We start from the raw sequence: 23,813 nt of genomic DNA on the forward strand, positions 1-23,813 counted from the left end.
CATGTGCTTACAGATTTATCTCAACACGGGGCCAATGGAAAGGGGCCTAGATGAGAGATGGTCTATCAAAGCAAGGATAACCAATGGAGCTTAAGAACCTTAGGGTTAGCTTCATTGAATACCTCCAATAGTTAGTGTTAAAAGTCCTTTGGCCTTAGGTAAGCTAGGGTTGTACTTGAGGTGGGAACGTGGCCCAAGCTTGAGGTGCTTGTCGTGCTTGATGACTAAGATGCTTGAGGTTCTTGATAAATAATATGCTTGAGGTGCTTGTCATGCTTGAGATGCTAGGGTTGTACTTGAGGTGGGAACCCAGCCCAAGCTTGAGGGGCTTAAGAGATGTGCTTGTGGTGAGAACTAAGCCCAAGGTTGAGGGGCTTGAGGTGTCACAAAAGTCAAAGCATGTCCCTACAAGGAGGGGTCGAGCCATGCAAGAAGGGGGGGCGGTTGCTTGACCACTCTCTCTACCAAAGGGCACCTCTTTCCCAAGAGGCAAGTAGGAAACATGTAGAGCCCCTAGTTAGGTTGCCCTTATGATGTGCCTAAAGCCTACTGGTTGGCCTCCCAAGGGGTCCAATGATAATTAAATAGATTTAATTAATTTCTTTTTTATTTATCAAGTCCTCTCTCTCAAAGGGGAAAGGGGGACACTTGTCCCAAGGCTAGCATGCTTGTCTGGTATGCATCCTGCATGTGATTGGCCAGGCTTGCAGAGGTCCAATGAGCTTTAAGCTTGTGCTAGAAGAGGGGGTCGACCAAAGAAATTAGGGGGCATGTTTGAGGGGTATACTCTCCCACACACACTCACACACACTCTCATATTGTGTATTGTGCAAAGTGCAAGAGCTCCCTCTCCTTCTCCAAACAAGTAGAGAGGTTGAGAGCCTACACCAACATGCTTGGCTATGGAATGCAAATCCAACGAAGAGCCATGCTTCAATGCTTAAGCTTGCCATCTTCTCCATCTTCATTACTATGCTATTATGTATGCTAGCAATAAGAGTGATGATAAGTGAGGAACTAATTCTTTCTCCTATGAAATGTTTCTTCTTCCTCTTCCCTACCCTCATTCCCTGCTAGCTCTCTCCACCTTCGAGATGTTTGAGGTCTTGGGACTGAGGCTCGGGATAGTTAATGCTTTCCACAAAGTTTATGTCATGCTCGTGATGCATGAAGCTTTCCATCTTCATTGCATCACCTAGGTCACACAAAGATTTTATTGTAACAAGTCTCTCCTAATGGGAGAAACTATAATACAAATGCCTATTGGAGGGAGGACCGGCTCCACATAAATCCGGTCCTCAATTGTTGTCATGTTCTCTAAATTCTCTCTCTTGCAAAAGTATTGTTCATGCCGAGTTAACTAAATGCTATGTTTATGTTGCTACCATCAATTAAGTTCACCCACTATGCTACCAAAGTAATTTCACAAAAATACCTTCTCTGATTCCCACTACTCTCAAAGTTAATAGGCCATTTCCATTACACACTTTCACCCCTTTTCATGTTTGGTGATAAAAGTTGCTTGAGATGCAAAGGCTTTTCCATTTTTCTTCGTGGTTTAAGCATAGTTTCATGGATAAATATTTTGTGACTTTGTATAAGAATGGATTTGATTTGAGTTTTTATAAGTTTATAGCATATTTGGGAGCAACATGGAGCCCCATTTTTTATTTATAAGGACTATCGAGATGGTGCAAAGCTCATGCAATTTGTGCTAAAAGTGTAAAGAAATTTCCTAATTAATTTTTTCTTTTTTTCCTCCAAAATTAGTATTTGTTTTCCTTTCTTGAGTACAATGAATAGTGGTTCATGCTACTGGAGTGTACAAGGAAGCTAGTACGTTATAGGTAGGTTTTTGTGTGTACAACAAAGAGAAAATTTGTGTGAATATCAGCATATATCTTATTGTAAGCATATAAGGACAAGTAGATAAAGGTAATGGAAAGCTTGGGTCTACCACTAACAATAAAGGAAATGCACTTGGTTGATTTATTGTATTGGGTTATTTTAGATTTTCATGAATTAAAAATTCACTTGCTATTGAGGAAGAAACAAATCATGAGAATAAAAAAGTAGCATGTGCAAAAAATGGCATACACACGGTGGATGCTTATGAGGTGGAACATGTGAGTCTATGGGTTCTCTTGCTGATGAAACAAATGCTGATTTTTATGTTTTGAAGATGGTATGGATCCCATGGGTAAGAGCTATGTTGATATGGATATTTGATTATGTGTCCACCTTTGGTGTATTTACTGAAAATGCTTTGGATTGTGAAGGTATAGGAGCATATGCTAGTGTTTGCACGTGATGTGGATTCCAAGGAGTTGAAGACAATAATGTTGATTTTTATGGAATTTTTGGTAGTGAGACTTCTCATGATATGTAGGTGAATAATGAGCTTGTCTCAAAATACATTCCACATAATGAGTTACCCATGGATGAGAATACTAATGGGACTGCTTATGCTACATAAGTTGATGCAGAGACTCATCTTGGTGTCTATGATGCCACTTTGATGCCTCTAGTATTGACATAGACTCCATTTGTGAGCATAAGGTGGTTGAAGGTGTAGACTATATCTCCACTTATAACTTATTTTTTGCATTGCACGTTCTTTCAAGATCTCGTGCTAGGATAGAGAGAATTTCTAATACATTTATGCAAGAAGAAAAAGAGAGTGAGTTCCTCAAAAAAAAATTGATAAGGTGGTTGGTTACAACCTTGATTTTGAGATGCAAGTAATAAAAAAAGGTAACTTGATTGATAGTGTTGTTTATGATGGTTAAGTACAAGGATTTGATGGTGGCAGTTTGGGTGTAGTTATGGCAAGCATGGATGTGGTGATGCAACGATTTTAAGTGAAATTTTCTCTGAGACTTATGAAAAAATAATAGTGGATGCTCATAAATAATACTTTGATATGTACTTACAACATGCTTTTTCTTGTGATACTAACCACTTGTGGGAGCTAAGCTCATTTCATTTTCACCCTAATGGGCTTGATGAGAAAGCATGATGTGGAATCACTTTTATGGTGAGGTATATGATAGATATGTTGGTAGGTGTTTTGCTAAATTTTGGCTTTCACATACAGAATTTTAGAAAATAAGAGATGTAATTCTATGTGTATGATAGGAGCAAAGGAAATATTTTTCTTGCACATTCCTTGTGGGCATGTATAACAGAAGAAAAAGATATATGGTTTCATGCTATATATGCAGATGGATGTTTGATGAGATTTGGGTATGATTGATTTGAGCATACAATTTGTATTTTACTTTTCTATGCTCATGTTTTTTGTTTGGAATGCAAACAATATGGTGAACAATGATGCTAAAGTATGAAAAGTTAAAAGTGTTCCTTGCTTCTTCTTCTTTTTCAATTGTTTCTTTTTTTTTTTACGTGACAAGTTTTGGAAATGATGTAGACCACTCCAAACACTTTGAGATTGCACTTCAAAAATGTAAATAAATCATGCTTGCTACAATGTACAAAGGTAGGGGTGTCAGGTGTTAACGCCAAGTGCCACTAGGCATGCATGATAGCTGCATGGATAGCTTGTTTTTGTTTCCTTCGTACATAATAGTGTGGGAGCCCAAAAAATGACTAAGAGACTTCAAAAGCAATAGGAATATGAATTAGCTTTTTCTCATGAGTGAACTAATGTTTTAGGTTGTACAAAGGGAAGCACAAGTTGTGGTGAGTGGATGTTTGCAATGGGAGGTGCCCATGTCTGTGTGTGTGCAAGTGAAAGCTTAGGGTTAAGATGACATGATTAGTGTAGCATTCATAATGAGTAATTAGAGAGAGAAATTGGACAATGCACAAAGGAAAATAGTAATGACAATACTTGATTATGGAATGAACAATCAACAACACTAGTGTATGCACAAAGTGTGGCTACTTATAAGAGTTGCACATGGTTAGGTGCACCTCCCAAGGGCCAAGAGAAATCTCCAAAAAATCAAGAACCAATCATATCAAAGTACAAGGGTTGAGCTCCCAATGTAGATTCCAAAACGAACTCTTTTGGTTCCTTGTGCAGCTCACCTATGTCTACATCCTATCACATGGTTTTCTGTTGATTGGATGTTGACTAGACTAGAGATGGTACACACCAACATGTTGTGGCATAGGCTAAAGGCCACATACCCAATAACCCTCCCCTTGGACTTAAGACTAATGACCAACTACAATGAGACCACACTATCATAAATTCCATGCCACAACGTCTATGCCACAAAGGCTAATCGAGCCATGCATACTACATTGTATTTCAAAGGACTATGGTGCCATGGAGGCTAGAGACTCCTCCCCTTAAACCAATAATCTCCTAGGACCAAGTTGTCCCCAAATATCACTCCAATGATGAGGGTGATGTTCACCCATATTTTGTCTACAAGTTTTCATTGTCACCGCCAAGTTATTATCTTCTATTTCTTGGCATTTGGAAGAGGAATGTCCCTTCTTTTCACATTGTGCATATACTTTGAGTTCCAACAATGATTAGCTATGTGCCCTCCTTCTTTGCACTCACAGCACTTTCTAGTGCCTTTATGCTTATTGTTGCTAGTGTGATTTCCACATTTGCCACACTTATTTAACCTAGATGATGATGGTGTTGATGTCTTAAATGGTGATAATGCTCCTCCATTGGATAACCCATTGGATTTTCCAGTTCCCTGATCCCCCATAGTGCAAGTAGAGGGGTCTTAGCTATTATCCATGTGCTAATGTTAGTGTGTAACCTCTTAGGTGCACTAAAATCATATCATCCCTGTAGACGAGAATAATTACAGATATCCCCAAAAATCATGCCTTAGATGAAAAATGTTATTAAACTTACAGTTCCTTTGGTTCCTTACACACACACACACACACACACACACACACACACACAGTGAGAGAGAAAGAGAGAGAATTTCCCCTTGCATAGAAGATTCTTAAAGGCCTTTGAAGCTCGGTTGTCTCCTTTCAACATCCTTTGTGAGAAAGCTTGCTAGTGGGTGCAATCCCCTCCTTGAAGCTTGAGTCAAAGCTCCTTCGAAAAGCTTTTGTTGATTTGGAGCTTTGATGGATAAATCCCTCATGATATATCCTTAAAATCTTTGAAGCTCAATGTTTTTTCCCCTCTAGATGCACTTGCTTTGGTTGAAGAACTCCCTAGGAGAAGAGAGATGTGGGAACACCTCTTAGAAGGTTTAGCGGCTTGTGAGCTCGAGGGAACAAAGCTCGTGCAAGGAGGCTTCAAGATTTTGAGCTCGCAAAAATGATCCCCTTGTAGGCCTTGGGACTTGTGACTTGGAGGCACAAGGCCACTATTCGGGTGGAACAGCCTGCTTGTGGAGCTGACATAGCTCCAAAGCCAAATTTGCATAGAATTAAAATCAGTGCAGGAAGCAAAAGATCTTGATGTGGGAAAAGGGGGACTATAAACCTACGAGGATTGTCAAGCCAAATTTAACATTAGCACTCACGCCCGTCCATCATGCGCCAAAATTAGGCTTGATCAATGCCACATAAGGACCCTAATACCTTATTATGGTGCTCTAAACCAAGTGGCCAAGCCACATTCCTTGTGTAAGCTCTCCACACAAAAAAAAAACAAAACCCACACACACACACACACACCTCATTATAGTAAAACAATTGGGGTGGGCTAATGGAGTTCAAATCAAGAGCTTGAGGGCTCTATGGATTCCTCTTGCAGAGCTCTTCCCACACATGTAAATCTTGAAGAGGGATGGCCTTAAATTTAAAGTAATTATAGGAAGAAATCACTAATTTATGCTCACTAAATGAGGGGAAATATGATTCAATTGATCGAAAATGAAGGGAGAGGAGACGTCCAATCGATCTAGCTTGAGAGAAATTTTTAATGCAAACACTCATGTGCTAATGACTCCTAAACTTCCTCAATCAACTCCAATCAAACTATGGAGAGGGTAGTGGCTCATTGGAATTCACCAAGAACGTGCCCAAATATAGAAGATTAAGTGTTGCTTAAGGAGTAATTAAAGTAATGGATCTAATGAGTGATTAAAAAATAATAACCACAATGTGGCTCTAATACAGATTAAAAGGTTAGCATTAAAGCAACATGACTAGTGTAGCATTCATAAAGAGTAGTTAAAGAGAGCAATTGGGCAATGGACAAAGTAGAATACTAATGATAGTACTTAATTGTGTAAAAAGTGTGGCTAAGTATAGGAGTAGCAAATGGCTAGATGCACCTCTCAAGAGCCAAGAAGCATTTCATGAAGAGCAAAAAAACAACCTTCCCAAAGGGTAAGGGTAAACCTCCTAGTGTGGACTACAAAGGGTACTCTTTTGGCTCCTTATGCAACTCACTTAATCTCACACGCTATCACATGGTTTCCTACTTTAAATTGGAGATGGTACACACCAACATGTTGTGGCATAGGTTAAAAGGCCAACAACAAGATGTGTCATGTGACTTGAGTTCATGGTTTAACCCTCATCAAGAGAGCCATAAACATAGGTCTTGACCTCTTCACTTTCACCCTTCTTCATGTTATTTGGTGATGAAAGTTGTGTGAATGGGCAAAAGTGTGGGAGCCCAAAAAATAATGACTTTATAAAACAAAACTGAACTTTTCTTAGTTCTTGGTCATGAGTGAGCCGAGGTTTTAGTTGTGTAGAGGGAAGCATAGGTTTTCGTTATGGTGGTGCGTGGGTGTTTGCAAGAGGAGGTGCACATGTGTGTGTGTGTGTGTGTGTGTGTGTGTGTGTGTGTGTGTGTGTGTGTGTGTGTGTGTGTGTGTGTGTGTGTGTGCGCGCGCGCGCAAGGATGAGCAAAGGTTTTAGTGAAAATTAGTCTACATGATCTTGTGAGAGCTTAGTTTTTCATCCATCTGTTGTGTGAATATGTTGTATACTCCCTCCCTGAGCACAAATCTGATCATATCATATCTTTGCTTTGTAACACCGCTTGGAAATCTGCAAATTTCCTTGAAATTCCCTCCGATCCAAGTAGAAATACGGCACTCCCATAACCATAGTTTCCACTAACTAACACCATCAGGATCTACGATACCCCTCAATGCCCAAAGGAGGGTAGAATGTTTGAGAAGCTCATGAAAAACGAGCATCCATCGATGTGGTAGTAAAATCTATGTGAGCTTTTTTGATAATCCAAAATATAAGAGTTCCAAATCAGCGGTTGGCACTCAATCTCCTCTGCTCTCTCTCTCTCTCTCTCTCTCTCTCTCTCTCTCTCTCTCTCTCTCTCTGAGTTTCCTACGACGTTAAAATACTCTTCTTCTCTCTCAGAGTTTCCTACGACGTTAAAATACTCTTCTTCTTCTTCTTCTTCTTCTTCTCTCTCTCTCTCTCTCTCTCTCTCTCTCTCTCTCTCTCTCAAATCTTTAAGGTCTTTATGATTCTTTTCATGACATTAAAAATTTTCTTTCCCTTCTCTTGTGAGATTTACTACCATCAACTGAAACAGCACAGACAGGCTTCATCTTCTAGACGTGTCACATTCAATACCAATGGCGCTCAACCAAGAGAGACATCCACGCCCACGAACGAAGAGACTAAAACACCCACATCATAGGCAAATCATAAGAAGATGCAAAGACATTTCAACAAGGTTGCATAGATTTTGCAAAGTTATCTTCAAGACATTACTTCGATTCGGGTACGTATTGGTCATCCAACCTTACCATCTTGGGTTTTTTCTTAATGGTTGAGTTTTGAAGGGCAAGTTGTAAGAGAGAACCAAGTCCGCCTTCAAGGCTTTCTGCTCATGATGCATGGGAAACAACCCAAGCTAGAGAGGATGGCAATAGCCACACAATGGCAAAAAAAAAAAGTGTTATCTTTAAACGAAATTAAAATCAACAAAAAGGTACTTTCACATAGAATTTTGACTTTCTAAAATTTGATTTTGAGTGCCTTATAAGTGTGACAAATGCATCATGTTTTTGGCCTTTAGAAGGCCATAGGAGAGTCGGTGGAGAATTGGTGCACTTTTTGGACCGTTGATTAAGAATCACGGATTCGCGACACATGTCAGGTGAGTTTATTTAATAATGTATATGGGTCTTTCCATCATTGTAACTTGATCCCTTCTTTTAATGCTCAATTTACTTCTTTGTTTTATAAACGTTACGTTTTTTTGAATATAATGTAAATGGATCTTTCATCATTGTAATTTGGTCTCATTATTTAATGCTCACTTGACTTTTTTTCTTTTTTAAATCTTTGTTTAATTTAGAAGTCTTATAAAGGTTATATTTTTCTTTTGTAATGTAAATATCTCTTTTCATCATTGTAATTTGGTCCCTTTATTTAATGCCCACTTGACTTTCTTATAAAAATATTTGTTTAGTTTATAAATGGATCTCTTCATTTAAAGATCTAATGACTTTTTTGTTAACTTTTTTACTTAAAACATACTTTTTTCCTTGTAAATTTTCTTTTCATTTACAGACAATTTATAACTAAAAATTTATAAATTGTCCTAAAAATTTATAAATTGTCCTTAAATGAAAGATTTCTTTTACCACTAAAAAAAAAAAATCGACTTTTGATTTTGGTATTCAAATGTCACCTTATTACTTTAGTGCATGTATTATTATTACGGATTAGCTTTAGAATTTTTTTGAGAACTAAGATTTTTAGTTTAACCTTTTTGTTTTGATATGTAAATGTCACCTTGTTACTTTAGTGCATATATTATTATTAGTGATTAAGTTTAGACATTTTCAATATTCATTTCTATTATAAAGATATTATGGATTTCTTTCATTTAATAGCATGCATTGTTTTATTTTGTAATTTGTTTTATTGATATGTTTATACAAGGATTAGATCAATTCTTAAACTCTCACTAACATTTTATATGCTTTATGTTTTCATAAGGTCAATTAATATAACATTCATACATAAGGACATAAGGAAAAGCGAAGATTTTTAGTGCAATTCCTTTACCATTGAATTGAATTGTTGAATGTTCTCCATGTGGCATTTGAACGTTTTTGGATTTTAATGTATGCATATGGGAGTGCCTCCCACTCTCTCACTTCGTTGGAGTCGAAGTAGCTCTCTCTCTCTCTCTCTCTCTCTCTCTCTCTCTCTAGGCCGCCGCAAATCTTTACCTTGTTTAGGATCTTTATTCAACATCTCTCTCTCTCTCTCTCTCTCTCTCTCTCACACACACACACACACACACACACATACGCAAGCACGCTTTTCAAATTCCTCAATATGTCGCATATTTTGGACTTTTAGATAAAAAGCTTTAGCCTTGGTTTTTCTAATTTCCTCAAATGAGAGATGCTCATTGGCCTTAGCCTCTCTAGAGGAATTATCTCTCTCTCTCTCTCTCTCTCTCTCTCTCTCTCTCTCTCTCTCTCTCTCTCTCCACCTACTCCCTCGCGCTCCCTGCAGCCCTAAGCCCTACTCCCTCGCCCTCCCGCAGCCCCTACCCCTGCCATGCTCTCTCGCGCTCCTTGCAGCCCCAACCCCTGCTCCCCCGTGCTCCCTACAGCCCCAGCTCCCTCGCCTGCGCCCCCTGCTCCCTCTCCCTCCCCCCACCCCCAAAATGCCTCGCTGTCTCGCCATCCCCCCCCCCCCCCCCCCTGCGTCCCTGCTCCATCACGCTTCCCCCCTGCTGCCCGTGCGTAGAGAGAGAAAGTTTCCCTTTGCCGCTTCTTGCCCTTGCGTAGCGAGAGAGTGATACGCCCGCCTGCAAGTGTGTAGAGAGAGAAAGTGGAGGGAAAGAAGACATAAAGAGAGAGAGAGAGAGAGAGAGAAGTAAAAAGCATAGAGAGAGAAAGTGGAGGGAAAGAAAGCGTAGAGAGGGGGGGAAGAACGTAGAGAGAGAAAACCTGGGCGCGTAGAGAGAGGGAAAAAAGCGCGTAGAGAGAGGAGAAAGAAAAAACCTCGAACTGCAGATTTGCTAAAATTGCTGGGGTATGCAAAATGCGTACTTGATGCGAGAGAAAATGTATGCATAGTGTGGAAACACATGTGCGCATAGGCTTTCGTTTTGGCGATGATTAAGCATGAGAAAGCAGAACGATAAGATTGACCCCTTAGAGGATGCTATCCAAAAATGCAAAGAAGAAATCACGAAAACCATTAGCAAGATGAACCGCAACCTATTGGGCACAATAAAAATGCTCAAAGGATTCGTGTTGATCCAAGAAAGCAAGATAAATGCACTGGAAGATCGTGTGACGACTCATGATGAAGAGATTGTGTCACTCAAGAAGGATCTCGTTGAAGCACGATCAAGAAACACACTTGAAGAGGGAGAATTGCAACCCTCAGTAATAGAAGAACTCAACACGATCAAGGAGTAAGTACGGGCCATCAAAGAAGGAGAAGAGCAGCACAAAGAAATGACGACTTCTTGGATGGATGTTGTTACGAAGACTCAGCAAAAGGCGGATGAAGCCGAGAAATGGATCGAGGTTGCCAAGAAAGGAAAAGGCAAGGAAGTAACGTCCACATCCACACCCACTATTATTAATCTGGCACTAGAAGAGGAGCAAAGAAGACGTGTGCGCGCTTTACATGTGAGAATTTGCGGCCTTAAAGAAAAAGATAATGTGGACGAAGAGGTAAAAGAACTCATGGCTTTAATGGGGGTTCATGAGCCGATGCACACAAGAGCTTGGAGGGTGGGCAACAAGAAAAATGGAAGCAATGGGAAAACCTTGAAAGAAAGGGCACTCATCCTTTGTTTTCCCTCCATGGAAGTGAAGGACTTTTTGAAGAAAAGGCCAACTCTTAAGAAGAAGGGCATCTTTCTCGGAGATGATCTCACCCTTGCAGATCGCTCATATGGAAGAAGTAATGCCGAAGATTAGAGGGCAAGGGAAAAAGGCAAGATTTCCTTTTACCAAGATGGCAAAGTGGTAATACTGGAGCGACGCTCCACATGACGGTGCGAGACCTATGGGACCACACTCAAAGTTGCCACCAGGAACTGTAATGGATCCATGCGCCTTGATGTGGGTGCTTTTGAGTATAGTTTTACTGGAAGGGACATCATCTTCTACTCTGAGACACATCAGGCCACTGGGCAATCTATGCCTCACATCAGTGGATACAAATGGAAGACGGCCTGCAGATAGGAGAAACAATCAAAGCACAGAGGGCGGGGATCAGGGGGAGTGGCAGTGTTATTTAGAGAGGAGTTGCAGCCATTGATACATATAGCCTGTAGGGATGAGCAAGCTAGGTACATGAAGGTGAGATTGAGAGCAGAGATAGGCGGATATCTTTACATCGCTATTTGCTACTTTCCCCCGAGCACGTTCGTTTATGCATCACCCAGAGGCCAGTCCCCCTTTCCTATTTTGGATGATGACATATGGGAGTTCTCTAGAGATGGTGACATTATCATTCTAAGGGACTTCAATGCTAGGACTGCCCATCACCAGACAGTCTTCTATGATACTTCAAAGGAGATGGTGAGACAATTGGATGCTGTAGAGACAAGCCTATCCAGACTGTCACAGGATGTGAAACATACTGAGTATGAACCACACTTGATAGACATGGGAACTACACATGGACTGGCCATCTTGAATGGCCTACAGAGATTTCCCGTTGCGGGAGGTTTTACATGCTTTCCTCACAGACAAGGAGCCAGCACAGTGAATTATGTCATGACACAACCGAGCGTCATCTCTAGTATCCAAGATCTCACGGTTGGACCCAGACTTGTTGGGTGGCAGTGGATCGTGCCCTTCTGTCAATGACCATCTCTTTTCAGTCTAATGTAGCACACAGTCCACGGGCAGCAGCACCTACTCGCTAGACCTTTACGCAAGAGACAGACTCTGTATATATAGACGGGATCTACAAACGGCTGTGCACTGAGGAGCGAGGGCGACCTCTGGAGAAGCTTACTACTATACTGACACATACATTACATGAGGCAGCAACAAAGGCATACCCACACACTCACCCTAGCAGCGACGCCGTTCTTGAAGCATGCCACAGAACAGTTGGTATGATGCGGAATGCCGCCAGACTAGAGCCAGACTTCAGGAGGTGCTTTTGGGGGACATCACTCATAGATAGTCACAAATTGACTTTCGACGCCTAGTGCAACGGAAGAAGAGGACATTTTTGGCTCAACTAGAACGGGATCTATACTAGCTATTCTTGAGTGAGGACAGTCGCCCCTTCCCGACCCCCCTTCCCGACCCCCCCCCCCCCCCCCCCCCCCCCCCCCCCCGATCCATGCCCACAAGCATGTGCTTTTTTCACCGCTGAGATGGTGAAGAAGGCCATTGACAGGATGAGGACTGGGAGAGCATATGATCATGATGGCTTAGTGGCTAAGCATTTCATGCATGCCAAAGATATACTAGCAAAGCTTCTAGCAGTTATGTTTAACCGTGCCATGTGTGAAGGCTTGCTTGATACTTGGAGCCTATCTACCATTGTACCTATCTTCAAATCAGGAGACCCTATGGAGCCTAGGAATTATCGCACTATCATGATTGGACACACACTGGCACGGTTGTACACATCCATTCTTGAGCAACAGCTCCGTAGATGGCAGAGGAAGAGGATGCACGCAGCCAGGCAGGCAGGGTTCAGGAGAGGCTTTTCTACTCTTGACCATATCTTGACACTCAGAGCCATCATTGAGGAGGGCAGATCACATGGGAGACGGATCTATTGTAGCTTTGTGGACTTCCACAAAGCATTTGACACAGTACCCAGAGCTAGATTGATACGCAGACTACAGGAGATGGGAATACCCACAGAGCTCATTTGGGGGATCATGGCATTATACAGGTCAGTAGTGGGGCATGTACGCACCTTAGAGGGTCTATCTACATCGGTTCACTCCACTATTGGGGTGAAGCAGGGCTGCCCGCTCTCTCCTACTCTATTCGGTATGTATGTGGATGAGGTTGCCGACTACATTGAGAGCGATCGCGATAGAGGTGCACAGCTGGCAGGGACATGGATTCCACTATTGTTATATGCTGATGATATTGTGTTGATCTCCGACTCCCCGGAGGGGATGCAACGTCATTTGGACGCTTTGCATAGGTTTGCCCACAAAAGTGATTTGTCTGTCAACCTTGGTAAAACCAAGGTTATGGTGTTTAATACCACCCTACAATGGATCAGGAGATCAGCATCTACATTCACCTTCGGACAGGAGACAGTGGAGTATACAGATACCTTAGAGTGGTTTTTAGCGGACCAGCATTTTCATTAAGGAGGGCAGCAGAGACCAGATTGATTAGAGCCATGCACCATTGGGTAGATTGGAGAGGATGTGTTCACAGGTTCAGTTTCAGGAGCCTCGGACGAAGCTCTGGCTCTTTAGCATTTTGGTGGCTTCTGCATTGCTCTATGGAGCTGAGATATGGGGACCTTCATTGGATCATCACAGGAGGTCGGGTCGCACTGATGGATGAGGGGACATGGAGAAACCTCTGGTCTCCATGACCTCGCGGCTCATTAGAGCCAAGGCTTCGGTACCAGTGCCATTATCCGAGTAGAGCTAGTGGCTCCCCCACTAGTGGTTGAGGCGCTCACCAGATCAGTCTCCTTCATACACCGCATGTGGGAACTTCCCAGAGATAGATATGCCCGCCTTGCACTTGAGTCCTCTCGAGAGTTAGCCATGAAAGGAGATATCGCATACTGGTATAGGGAGATGACATCATGGTTTCAGGTGCATGGGTTCAACATAGACAGACTGCCACCCTTCCAATACTCACTCGATGCACCATCTCTCACTCTTACACAATCCGAGGTCACCGGGCTCATCCGCCAAGACTTGACGCAACTAGACACCAAGAGGACATGGATACAGCCAGCACATGAGCTAGGCACGAAGATGGCTTTCTACACAGAGTACCTTCTCCAGCTTACGGAGGTTGGTTATGTGACGAGACCCAAATACATGGACACCCACCTGTCTCATGGGATACAATGGGATATTGGCCAGATACGCACGTCTTCACACCAACTGCAGATTGAAACTGGGAGATACTGCCAAAGGCCAGGACATGCCCCTTGTGTGACATGGAGCCTGAGACAGAGTTGCACTACACATGCCGATGCCCCGTCTACTACGAGATACGAGGCCACTTCCATTGCTTGTTCAAAGAGGGTTTTGGATCACTCTCCAGAGTCATGGGGTACGAAGATCAGAGATGCCTGGGTTCGTTTTTGCTCGAGCTCCGCAGACACAAGGAGAGCCTGATGAGAGGAGAGGCTAGCAAGTCTCAGAGACGGATCACAGATTTCTTTAGAATAGACACTCAACAGTCGGAGGAGTTACTACCACAACAAAGCTCACATTTGTCTCACACCAGAGGCATACTGATCGACCGAGCGATTGAGCTGGGGAGATCCAGACGCCCATAACCGCAGAGGACTACAAAGCATCGAGGACGGAGGCTACATCAAAAGATTCGAGTCACTTTGGCGAGGCATGCACGCCGCCCGGTCTGACTACTGACCATGGAGGATATTGATGAGATCCGCCAGCAACCGATGCTGGATCTCCTATGATTTAGCTATTTAGCTATCCCACCCAACTGCTTAGTTCACATCGAGCGGCTTAGGATTCCATAGTAGATTTATTTTGTTATGTTATGTTGTTATTGCTGTTATTTTTGTTACTCTGACTTTGTATCAGATTCACCACATTGTAACTGTCTGGTCTCATCGCTTTGGCCTTTTGAAGACGTTAATATAACATTTTATTTCTCTCTCTCTCTCTCTCTCTCTCTCTCTCTCTCTCTCTCTCTCTCTCTCTCTCTCTCTCTCTCTCTCTCTCACACACACACACACACACACACACACACACACACACACAACAAATGCTGTTTCTGTACACAAAACCAAAACAGAAAGAAAGAACTGACACAAGAATCAAAGGTATATCCCAATAGTAAGTCAATTAGACAGGATGGTGCACTCATCTTCAAGAAGAAATCTTGTCATCCCCTTTCTGCCTCTTAAGTGAGCAGTTTTCCCTGTTAAAAAAGAAATATCTCCCAAAGCTTCATCTACCCTCAAGACAGAAGCTTTGCGAAGCATTCTGAATCAAATTGAAGCACCGCTCACCTTTCATCTCCCTTCTGACAGACTGGTAAAAAGTACGTGTCAAGCTGCCAATATTTATGACTCACACCTTCCCAAGTCTTTTCATCCAAACAGTCTTTGACAGGAAGGGGAATGAACTGTATTGTAAAATCCATTTGTGACAAAACCAGGGACACAAGCTGACAATAAACAACATGAAAGAAGGCATTGTCGGCACAGAGGCCATTGAAGAAAGAATAAATCCCACCCGGTTTCAGTAATTGGGGTAGGCAATCATGAAACTCCTTCAAGTCCTCATAGTGTTCCCCATAAGTATCAAAGAAAATCCCTGCAATCATGTTTTTAGAAGTTAGTATTAAATGCAAACGAAACCAATTTTTTCATGCTATTACTCATAATCTTGGATGAAGAAAATTACCATCATAAACCACCCCAAGACTTGGCAAAACGTCCTGCCATTGCCCAAAAATAATGTGTACATTCGCTTTTTCTGCCCATCCTGAAGCAATCATTCTCTTATACACTTCTGGATGTGCCTCAATGATTGTGTGAGAAGTCGGCTGGTAGCTTTGTATTGCTGTGTCAACAAGACCCATTCCAAATCCTACATTCAAGATGTCTCCACCCCCTGCACACACAGCCCTTGCATGTGCCTCCATCAATGGCTTTTCCCAAGACATCATAATACCTTTGCTCTCTTCATCCAACAGCTTATCCTCACTGAACATTACACGTTCTTCAAGGTAATGTTTGTTGGAAAATTCAGTCTTGTTCTTGTACTTCTCCAAAGCACCAAAGATGAGCTCTGACTGCACACCTACAGAGATAAAACAAGCCATCACCAATCATCCTATCCCCTCTTCACACAACATTCTCTTGATAGACCTGGTCTTTCACTCAACCCCCGGAGATCTTATTGTCAACCAGATCTTTTGTCACACTACTTTGAGTAGACTTCAAAAAGTCCTTGACTAAATCCTATTGGCATCAAGTATCGAACAAAGTTTCTGCATATACCGATCTTCACATATGTACAGAGTTTGCAAGAAATAATACCTATGATAAACAAGCCAATCCAAACCTGCGTTTATTGAAAAGTAACCAGAAACTCGGAGCTCAGAACCCATCATTTCGATATCAATTATACTTAGCGCATGTAAAAAAAGCACCCCTCTCAACTCATGTTTACAGCATAGCATCCTCGTACATGCATGGCAGTGGCACAGACTTAAGCACCTACTCACTATCCATTATCTCCATATTGTCATGTTGCCACCTCTCCACAAACCTTGAAACACTGCATTTCACCCATGTGCATAGCAATTTAGCAAACACCAACTTTAATACTATCAGCAGCGGCTCCTCCCAAGCCTGTGCAAACACCCACCCGACAGAGGAGAGCACAAACTGAGCATCAGACCATACGTGCATGTGGGTAAACCCAAAGACAGTGGCCAATAGTCTCATCTACATGTAAGGTGCAACACAAACAGATCCAATGATGGCCAACATTGCCAGCCCATGTCCCCACTGGCAAACCAGCCTGAACCATCAACCACACCGCGGCTGATCCGCAAATCCCAGAGAAAGGACCAAAATCTGTACGTGAAGGCAGCTTGTTCCCCAGGCACCAGGAGCAGCAATTACTGGATACGTGATCCTCAGGGCATCCTTCTTCGAGGCAGATTAAGTATGGAAAGGTGGAGCTCACCAGAGCCTCTCGAGGGCAGTTTCTCTTTCTGCCTTGAGGCTGATAGTCTTCTCTCTCTTTTTCAGAAGGATGGTTCCCCTGTGTCACCACTGGTCTCAGGATTCATAGCAAGAGCACACGGCTGTAGCAGTAGGAGTTGTGTATACCAGGCATCTATCCATCAAGGGCATGTCACATCTATGCTGGAATACCCTTGGACACTTGAATATGCAACTTGTTATCAACATGAAGAGCCTTCTCCCCCCCCCCCCTTCTCTCTCTCTTTTGTTATTCTGACTTTGTATCAGATCCACCACATTGTAACTTTCTAGTCTCATAGGTCACTTTGGCCAAGACATTAATATACTCTCTCTCTCTCTCTCTCTCTCTCTCTCTCTCTCTCTCTCTCTCTGTGTGTGTGTGTGTGTGTGTGTGTGTGTGTGTGTGTGTGTGTGTGGGGGGGGGTGCGCTGTCGAAGGCGGCACACAACAACAGGTCATCACTCTTTCTCTTCAGAGGCCCAGGCGATCCCATCGCAAGCTTGGGGATGGACCAACCAGTCGATGTCGGGGATGGCAGCATTTATGAAACCCCGCCTAAATCAAAAGCGACATTTAGGCAGAGGTTTTGAGAGAGCACACTATCGCCAGATTCTGTGAGAGCACAAAAACTATCTAGAGTCAAAGATGACTTAAGTATGAGAAGGTACAGGTGATGATTAAGGCAGAGCTGAGCCTCTTGAGGGGTGACATTGAAAAAGAGATGTATGCAAATGCGGAAAGTTACAAAAAAGCTATGTATGCAGATATGAGGAAAGAATTGGACAAAGAGATGCTTAGTAAGCAAGACGACATGTACACATCATTGAAGGCCGAAATGCAGACGATTGTGAGGGCAGAAGTGAATGTAATGGAATGTGTGATGCAGAAAAGATTAGAGGATGCACTTGCTATGTTTGAATCCTGGAAATCAAAAATGGAAAAACACATGAATGAAAAGGATGCAATGATTGAAGCACTTAAGGGAGGCCTTACAGCTTGCTAAAATACCCCCGCAAAGGAGGCAGAAAATCAACCCTCAATGATCAAGGAGCTCAAAAGCATTAAGGAGCAAGTGAAAACTCTATGAGAAGAGGAAGAGCAAAATGCACGAACCACCTCTTTGTGGGTGGAGCACCTATTCAAAACACAAGAGAAGGTTAATAAAGCTGAAAAGTGGATCGAGGATGCAAAGAAAGGAAAAGATAAGATGCCTGAAGCCACACCGACATGGACTATCATCAATATAACAATTGAGGAGGAGAAAAAGAGAAAGACTAGAGCCCTTCATGTGCATGTTGTAGGTCTCAAAGACACGAGAACAGTAGAAGAAAAGTGCAAGAGCTCTTAAGCGCATGGGTATTTATGAACCCACACAGGTGCTTGGAGAGTTGGCAAGAAGGGAAGTGATGAGAAAGCAAGGCCCAAGGAAAGAGCACACATTATACGTTTCCCTACACTGGAATCTAGGAAGGAATTCCTGAAGAAGAGGCCAACACTCCAGCAAACTGGGATATTTTTGGGTGATGACCTCACTCTTAACACAGGTAGCACAAATGCAAGAGCTGATGCCAGAGATCAAGGCGGCGAGAGAGAATGTTACAAACTGCTCACGTGTCAAGTCACTGAAGAGCAGAGCCAACCTTCAAATCACGGCCGAGGGGCCTAAACCCTAAGAAGAACAAGCAACAGCAGAAGAAGAAGTCCTACCAACTTATGGGACACCGTCCGATGGGGCCCGAGTGACATAAAGGAATTAATATAAAGCTGGACCCTCAAAGACACAGCGTAGAATCTGATGACTTGGTAGCTATACGGAAAACCCTGATTTTGCACTGACATGATGACGTGAGTTTTGCACTGACTGCTGACATGGCAACTGTACGGATTTTCGTGATTTACGCTACTAGCTTTTGGGCTAGTTGCTTGTGAGTTTGAAGGCTGTTCATGTAAACTGCTTTTGGGCCTAGGGCCTTTAAATATGAGGCCATGGGCTCATTCTCGAGCATGCTTCTGGACGAAGGTGCAAAGGATGGAGTACCGGCTTGTACTTTGATGATGCACACTGGATATGGGGGATATCTTACAGATTTCGGGACTGCACATGGACTGGCCATCTTGAATGGCCTCTACAGATTTCTAGCGTCGAGTGGGTTCATTTGCTTTCCTCATAGACATGGGCCAGCACAATGAATTATGTTTTGGCTTAACCTAGTTTCATACCCTCTATTCAAGACTTCACAATCGGGCCCAGGCCTATTGGGGTAGCAGTAGATCATGCTCTCCTCACGTTTTTGCCGTCTCATTCTAGTTCAGCACGGCTCGACTGGCACAGACACGTCACACCTACGCATACCCGATACAATTTTACTTCAGAGACTAATTCTGTCTACATAGATGGTCTCTACAGATGCTTATGCACAGAGGATCTGGGAAGACCTTTAGGGGAGCTCACTTATATATTGACAGAGACACTACATGATGCAACAGCAGAGCCATACCCCCACACTAAGCCCGGACAGCGACGACGTTCTAGGAGCACACCCCAAAATAGCTGGTATGATGAGGAGTGCAGAGAGACGAGAGCCCGACTTCAGAGGGAGGTACTTCTAGGAGTCATTACTCACAGGCAATCACGGATTGCTTCTCGGCGTTTGGTACGACAAAAGAAGAGGGCGTTTCTAGCTCTGCTCGAGCAAGATTTATATCAACTGTTTTTGAGCTAGGATTCAGGCAAGGCATGGCGACTCTTCCATGAGCACTTCCCCCCACCAGTCATCACTTCTACAGAGTTATGGGGTCAATATGCATCATCTCTCAGTCTCGGGGCAGCCACCTCTTCCAGATCCGTCAAAGCCATGCCCACACACGTGCTTTCTTTACCGCCGAGATGGTAAAGAAAGCCATTGACAGGATGAAGACTAGGAGAGCATATGATCACGATGGCCTGGTAGCAAAGCATTTTATCCATGCCAAAGATTTGTTTGCAAAGCTTCTAGCAGTGATGTTCATCCGTGCCATGTGAGAGGGCCTACTTGATACTTGGAGTTTGTCCACGATTGTACCTATCTTCAAGTCAGGGGACCCTATGGAGCTTGGGAACTACCGCAATATCATGATTGGACACACATTGGCACGGTTGTACGCATCTATCCTTGAGCAACAGCTGAGTAGATGGGCAGAGAGAGAGAGAGAGAGGGTGTACGGGCAGCAGGACAGGCCGGTTTCAGGACAGGGTTCTCTACTCTTGATCATATTCTGACACTCGGAGCCATTATTGAGGAGGGGAGATCCTGTGGGAGACGGCTCTATTGTTGCTTTGTGGACTTCCGCAAAGCCTTCGATACAATGCCCAGAGCTAGATTGATGTGCAAATTGCAAGAGATGGGGGTTCCAAAAGAGTTGATTTGGGGGATCATGGCTCTATAAAAGCCAGTAGTGGGGTATGTATACACTCTAGAGGGGATTTCTAATTTGGCATTGGGTGAAACAGGGCTGCCCGCTATCTCCTACACTATTTGGCATGTATGTGGATGAGGTTTTGACTACGTTGAAAGGGATGGTAACAGAGGACCGCAGTATGAGATTGTGCTGATTTCCGACTCGCCGGAGGGGATGCAGCGTCATTTAGATGCTTTGTACACATTTGCCCACGAATAGTAGATTGTCTTTTAACCTTGGGAAAACCAAGGTTATGGTGTTTAACACCACACCACAGTAGGCCAGGAGGTCAGTCAGCACCTACTTTTACTTATGGCTAGGTGATGGTGGAGTAAACAGATGCATACACCTATCTTGGGGTAGTCTTCAATGGACCGGCATTTTCATTGAGGAGAGCAGCAGAGACTAGATAGGCGAGAGCTTATGCAACCTGGAGAGGTTTGGAGAAGATGTGTATGGAGAGGCCTCTAATCTCTATGATCTCTCGGATGATTGGGGCTAAGGCCTCAATGCCACATGAGATTATTCGAGCTGAGCTAGCTGACCCCCCTCTCGTAGTTGAGGCCCTTACTAAATCAGTTTCCTTCATGCATAATTTATGGGACCTTCCCAGAGATAGATATGCTCGGCTAGCCCTTGAGTCAACCCGACAGCTAGCGCTACAAGGGGAGACAGCACGTTGGTATGGATAGATGACATCATGGTTTCACTCACATGGCTTCAGCATGGATAAGATTGCCTCCATTCCAATACTCCTTGGATGCACCCTCCCTTTCTCTCACACGGACCAAGACCACTAGACTTATACGTCAGGATTTGATTCAACTAGATACCAGAAGCACATGGATACTGTTGGTACAAGAGTTGGACACGAAGATGGCTTTCTATGGAGAGCATCTCCTCCAACTATCAGAGGATGGATATGTGATCAAACCGGCCTATATGGACACTCATTTACCCTATGGGATACGATGTGCTATTGTAAGGTGCAGAGGAAGTGAATGTTGAAATTGCTCAAGATGAGTGCTCTGAACTGTGCTCAAGGGTTTCTTTTACTTACGAAAGGGAGAGCCTTCCGTCCTTTAGAGAGAGAGTGCAATGATCACAAGCAAAGTGAATGCTACTGTGAGTGGAAGTGTTGAGATTGAGAGAAGAGAGAAGAATACGACACCAGGCGGTTCTCAAACCCTCCTCCAAGGGGCCCTCTCTCGATGGCGAGAGAGGTCTATGCTATTGATTGCACAAATCTGGTACAATGGTCTAGATGCAAGGGAAGGCTAAGTCGATGTTGACCGCAACGACGGCCGTGACGACTAGGCTGAAATCTGAGACTGAAAACGCTAGTGCTCTTGGCTGGAATTGCTGATGATCTTCGGCTGAAAACGCTGATGCTATCTCGCTGAAAACGCTGGGCTGATTTGATGTATTCGGGGAAATACGGCGAGGATCTGATGCTGATGGTAACTGCTGAAAATGAAAACGCTTGCAGAAATGGGCTGATCTGCAAATGCTAGGGCTGATCTGTCGTGGCGATGCACTTGTGGCAAGGATCTGCTACCGCATTGGCAAGGTACCGCGAGGGTGGGTGTAGGAATCTCCTAAGGCTTGCTGATCTGGAAGAGAAGAGAAAACGCTGGCTGATTCTGGTACTTGCTGAAAACACTGAAGGTCTTCAAGGTTCTTGGGTTTTGCGAGAAAACGCTAGGGAACTGCTGTTCTACTCTATCTTCTACCTTCTGCTGCTAGCGCTAGGTTTCTTATATAGGAGCCAATAGTAAACTTTGCAACAAACTTCCAAAAGAATTCCAAAAGTCACTTATAAATAAATGACCTAAAATGCCTATAAAATGCTTATGATGGGTATTGAATGCCATGCTAATGATCATGTTGTATGCAATCAGAGGATATGCAACTAATGTAAGTGCCTGGACATGCACGGCTTGCGCACAAGCTCATAAAGGTGCCAGAACACTTCCTAGGCTGACCTGAACCCTAGACCTAAGATAGCTTGTGCACATGCACATAGGGCACGTGACATCCCCTCCTTTTCAAAGTGAGGTACTGATACCGAGTTGTATGGCGTCGAGGGAGTGCGCCAACAACTCCTGGAATCCTGTGAAGAACTCTTCGTTGGCACACTCTGATGAGTGGGTCGTGTGATACTTGAACTTCATGAAGGTCTGCAATGCTTGCTTCTTTGGGCCGCGCCGAAAGTGACACAAAGTGATCTGTTGCGGCTTCAATGCTCCAACTGCGTCTATGGTCGTGGGTTTACCTTCGTCAAGAATCTCCGAGGAGGAAAATTCTTGAAACCATTTCCAACACAAAACCATAAACATACCCATTCCATGTAGAGTAACTGGGAAAATACTAATCTTCCTAAATGACTGTGCATACAATGCAAATGACCAAAGTGACGGAATGTCAAACCGTTCACCAAACACATGCAAAAAGTGGGATCGAAACTTGACTTTTCGACCTAAATCTATCAACTGTGGCAAATCACAACGGAAATGCAGATGCTTGATAGACAATCTTGCTCGTGCTCTTTCTGAGACTATGTCATGCCAAGGAAGAAACATGTAAAAGCGATTGACAAAATGGACAATCGGGAAACAATGTGAATTCCTTGAATGCAAACTTTTTTTCTTTCGAGAGTCATCCGCATACATCCGTTCTCATCCGTGAGTGAATCGTGTGCATCGTACAATACGGCATGCCTGTGAAAAGGGAACACATAAAGACAGTGACGAAAATACAAGAAACCGTCACAAACGTGAAACTCGAACAATGCGTGCTGACTAATCATGCAAACACATAATACTTCTTGAGTGATTACTTTGGACCTCGACTCGAGAGCCAAGATCAGTCCTTCGTGACTGATCGTATCTCTAATGAGGTTAGCTTCACTAGAAAAATCATTATCCAAATCATCATCCTTGTCATATGCACATCTAACCCTATGTGTACGTGGACAAGCTACTTCATGACATGGGTTCAATTCAATTAGATTAGGAATGATATGGCACTTTTATGAGTCTCTTCACAGACAATGCATGTCAAGGCACTTAGAGTAGATGCATATCCTCTGGTTGCACACAGCATGATCATCAGATTTCAGTCAGAACCCATCAAGAGCATTTTTACAGTGCATACACCTATGTTTCCTATTTTAGCCAATTTTCACTTATTATTTTTAAGGGGAAATTACCAAAATACCCCTCTAATTTGAGGAAATTCCCAAAATACCCCTCAAATTTCAAAAATTCCCAAAATGCCCCCGATATTTTGTCATAAATTCCCAATATGCCCTTCAAATTTTCCAAAATTCCCAAAATACCCCTGGTTGTGAGACTAAATTTCTCGAAAAATAAATTTTTCTGTAGGTCTTCACAAGAAGAGTGATTGTCTATCGTACAATATGCTAAAACTACAATTTGAATTGGTTACGTAGGCTTTGGAGATGAATTGCTTCATTATTTTTAGACATAATTGCCTTTTTTGCGATGGTAACCGGTGACAAATTACATGCTGAGCACTCAAAAACGGATCTCAATTGTCAAAAACGAATG

At 43.2% G+C, this 23,813-nt stretch overlaps 1 protein-coding gene across 1 annotated transcript in view; it reads right to left on the reverse strand.

Moving 5' to 3' along the window:
* Positions 1–14,879: 14,879 nt before the first annotated feature.
* The window catches only part of LOC147464921 (ankyrin repeat family protein), a 36,021-nt gene continuing 27,087 nt past the window's right edge, over positions 14,880–23,813 (reverse strand). Inside the window, exons 2-4 of the mRNA XM_086517077.1 lie at positions 15,491–15,889; positions 15,094–15,400; positions 14,880–15,002 (exon numbers count right to left, since the gene is read on the reverse strand). Coding sequence (XP_086373203.1) covers positions 14,951–15,002; positions 15,094–15,400; positions 15,491–15,889 — 758 coding nt within the window. The 3' untranslated portion in view covers positions 14,880–14,950. The remainder of the gene's footprint in view (positions 15,003–15,093; positions 15,401–15,490; positions 15,890–23,813) is intronic.

This window comes from Adiantum capillus-veneris, chromosome 1 (genome assembly GCF_014529385.1).
Source record: "Adiantum capillus-veneris isolate H3 chromosome 1, ASM1452938v2, whole genome shotgun sequence".
NCBI lineage: Eukaryota > Viridiplantae > Streptophyta > Polypodiopsida > Polypodiales > Pteridaceae > Adiantum > Adiantum capillus-veneris.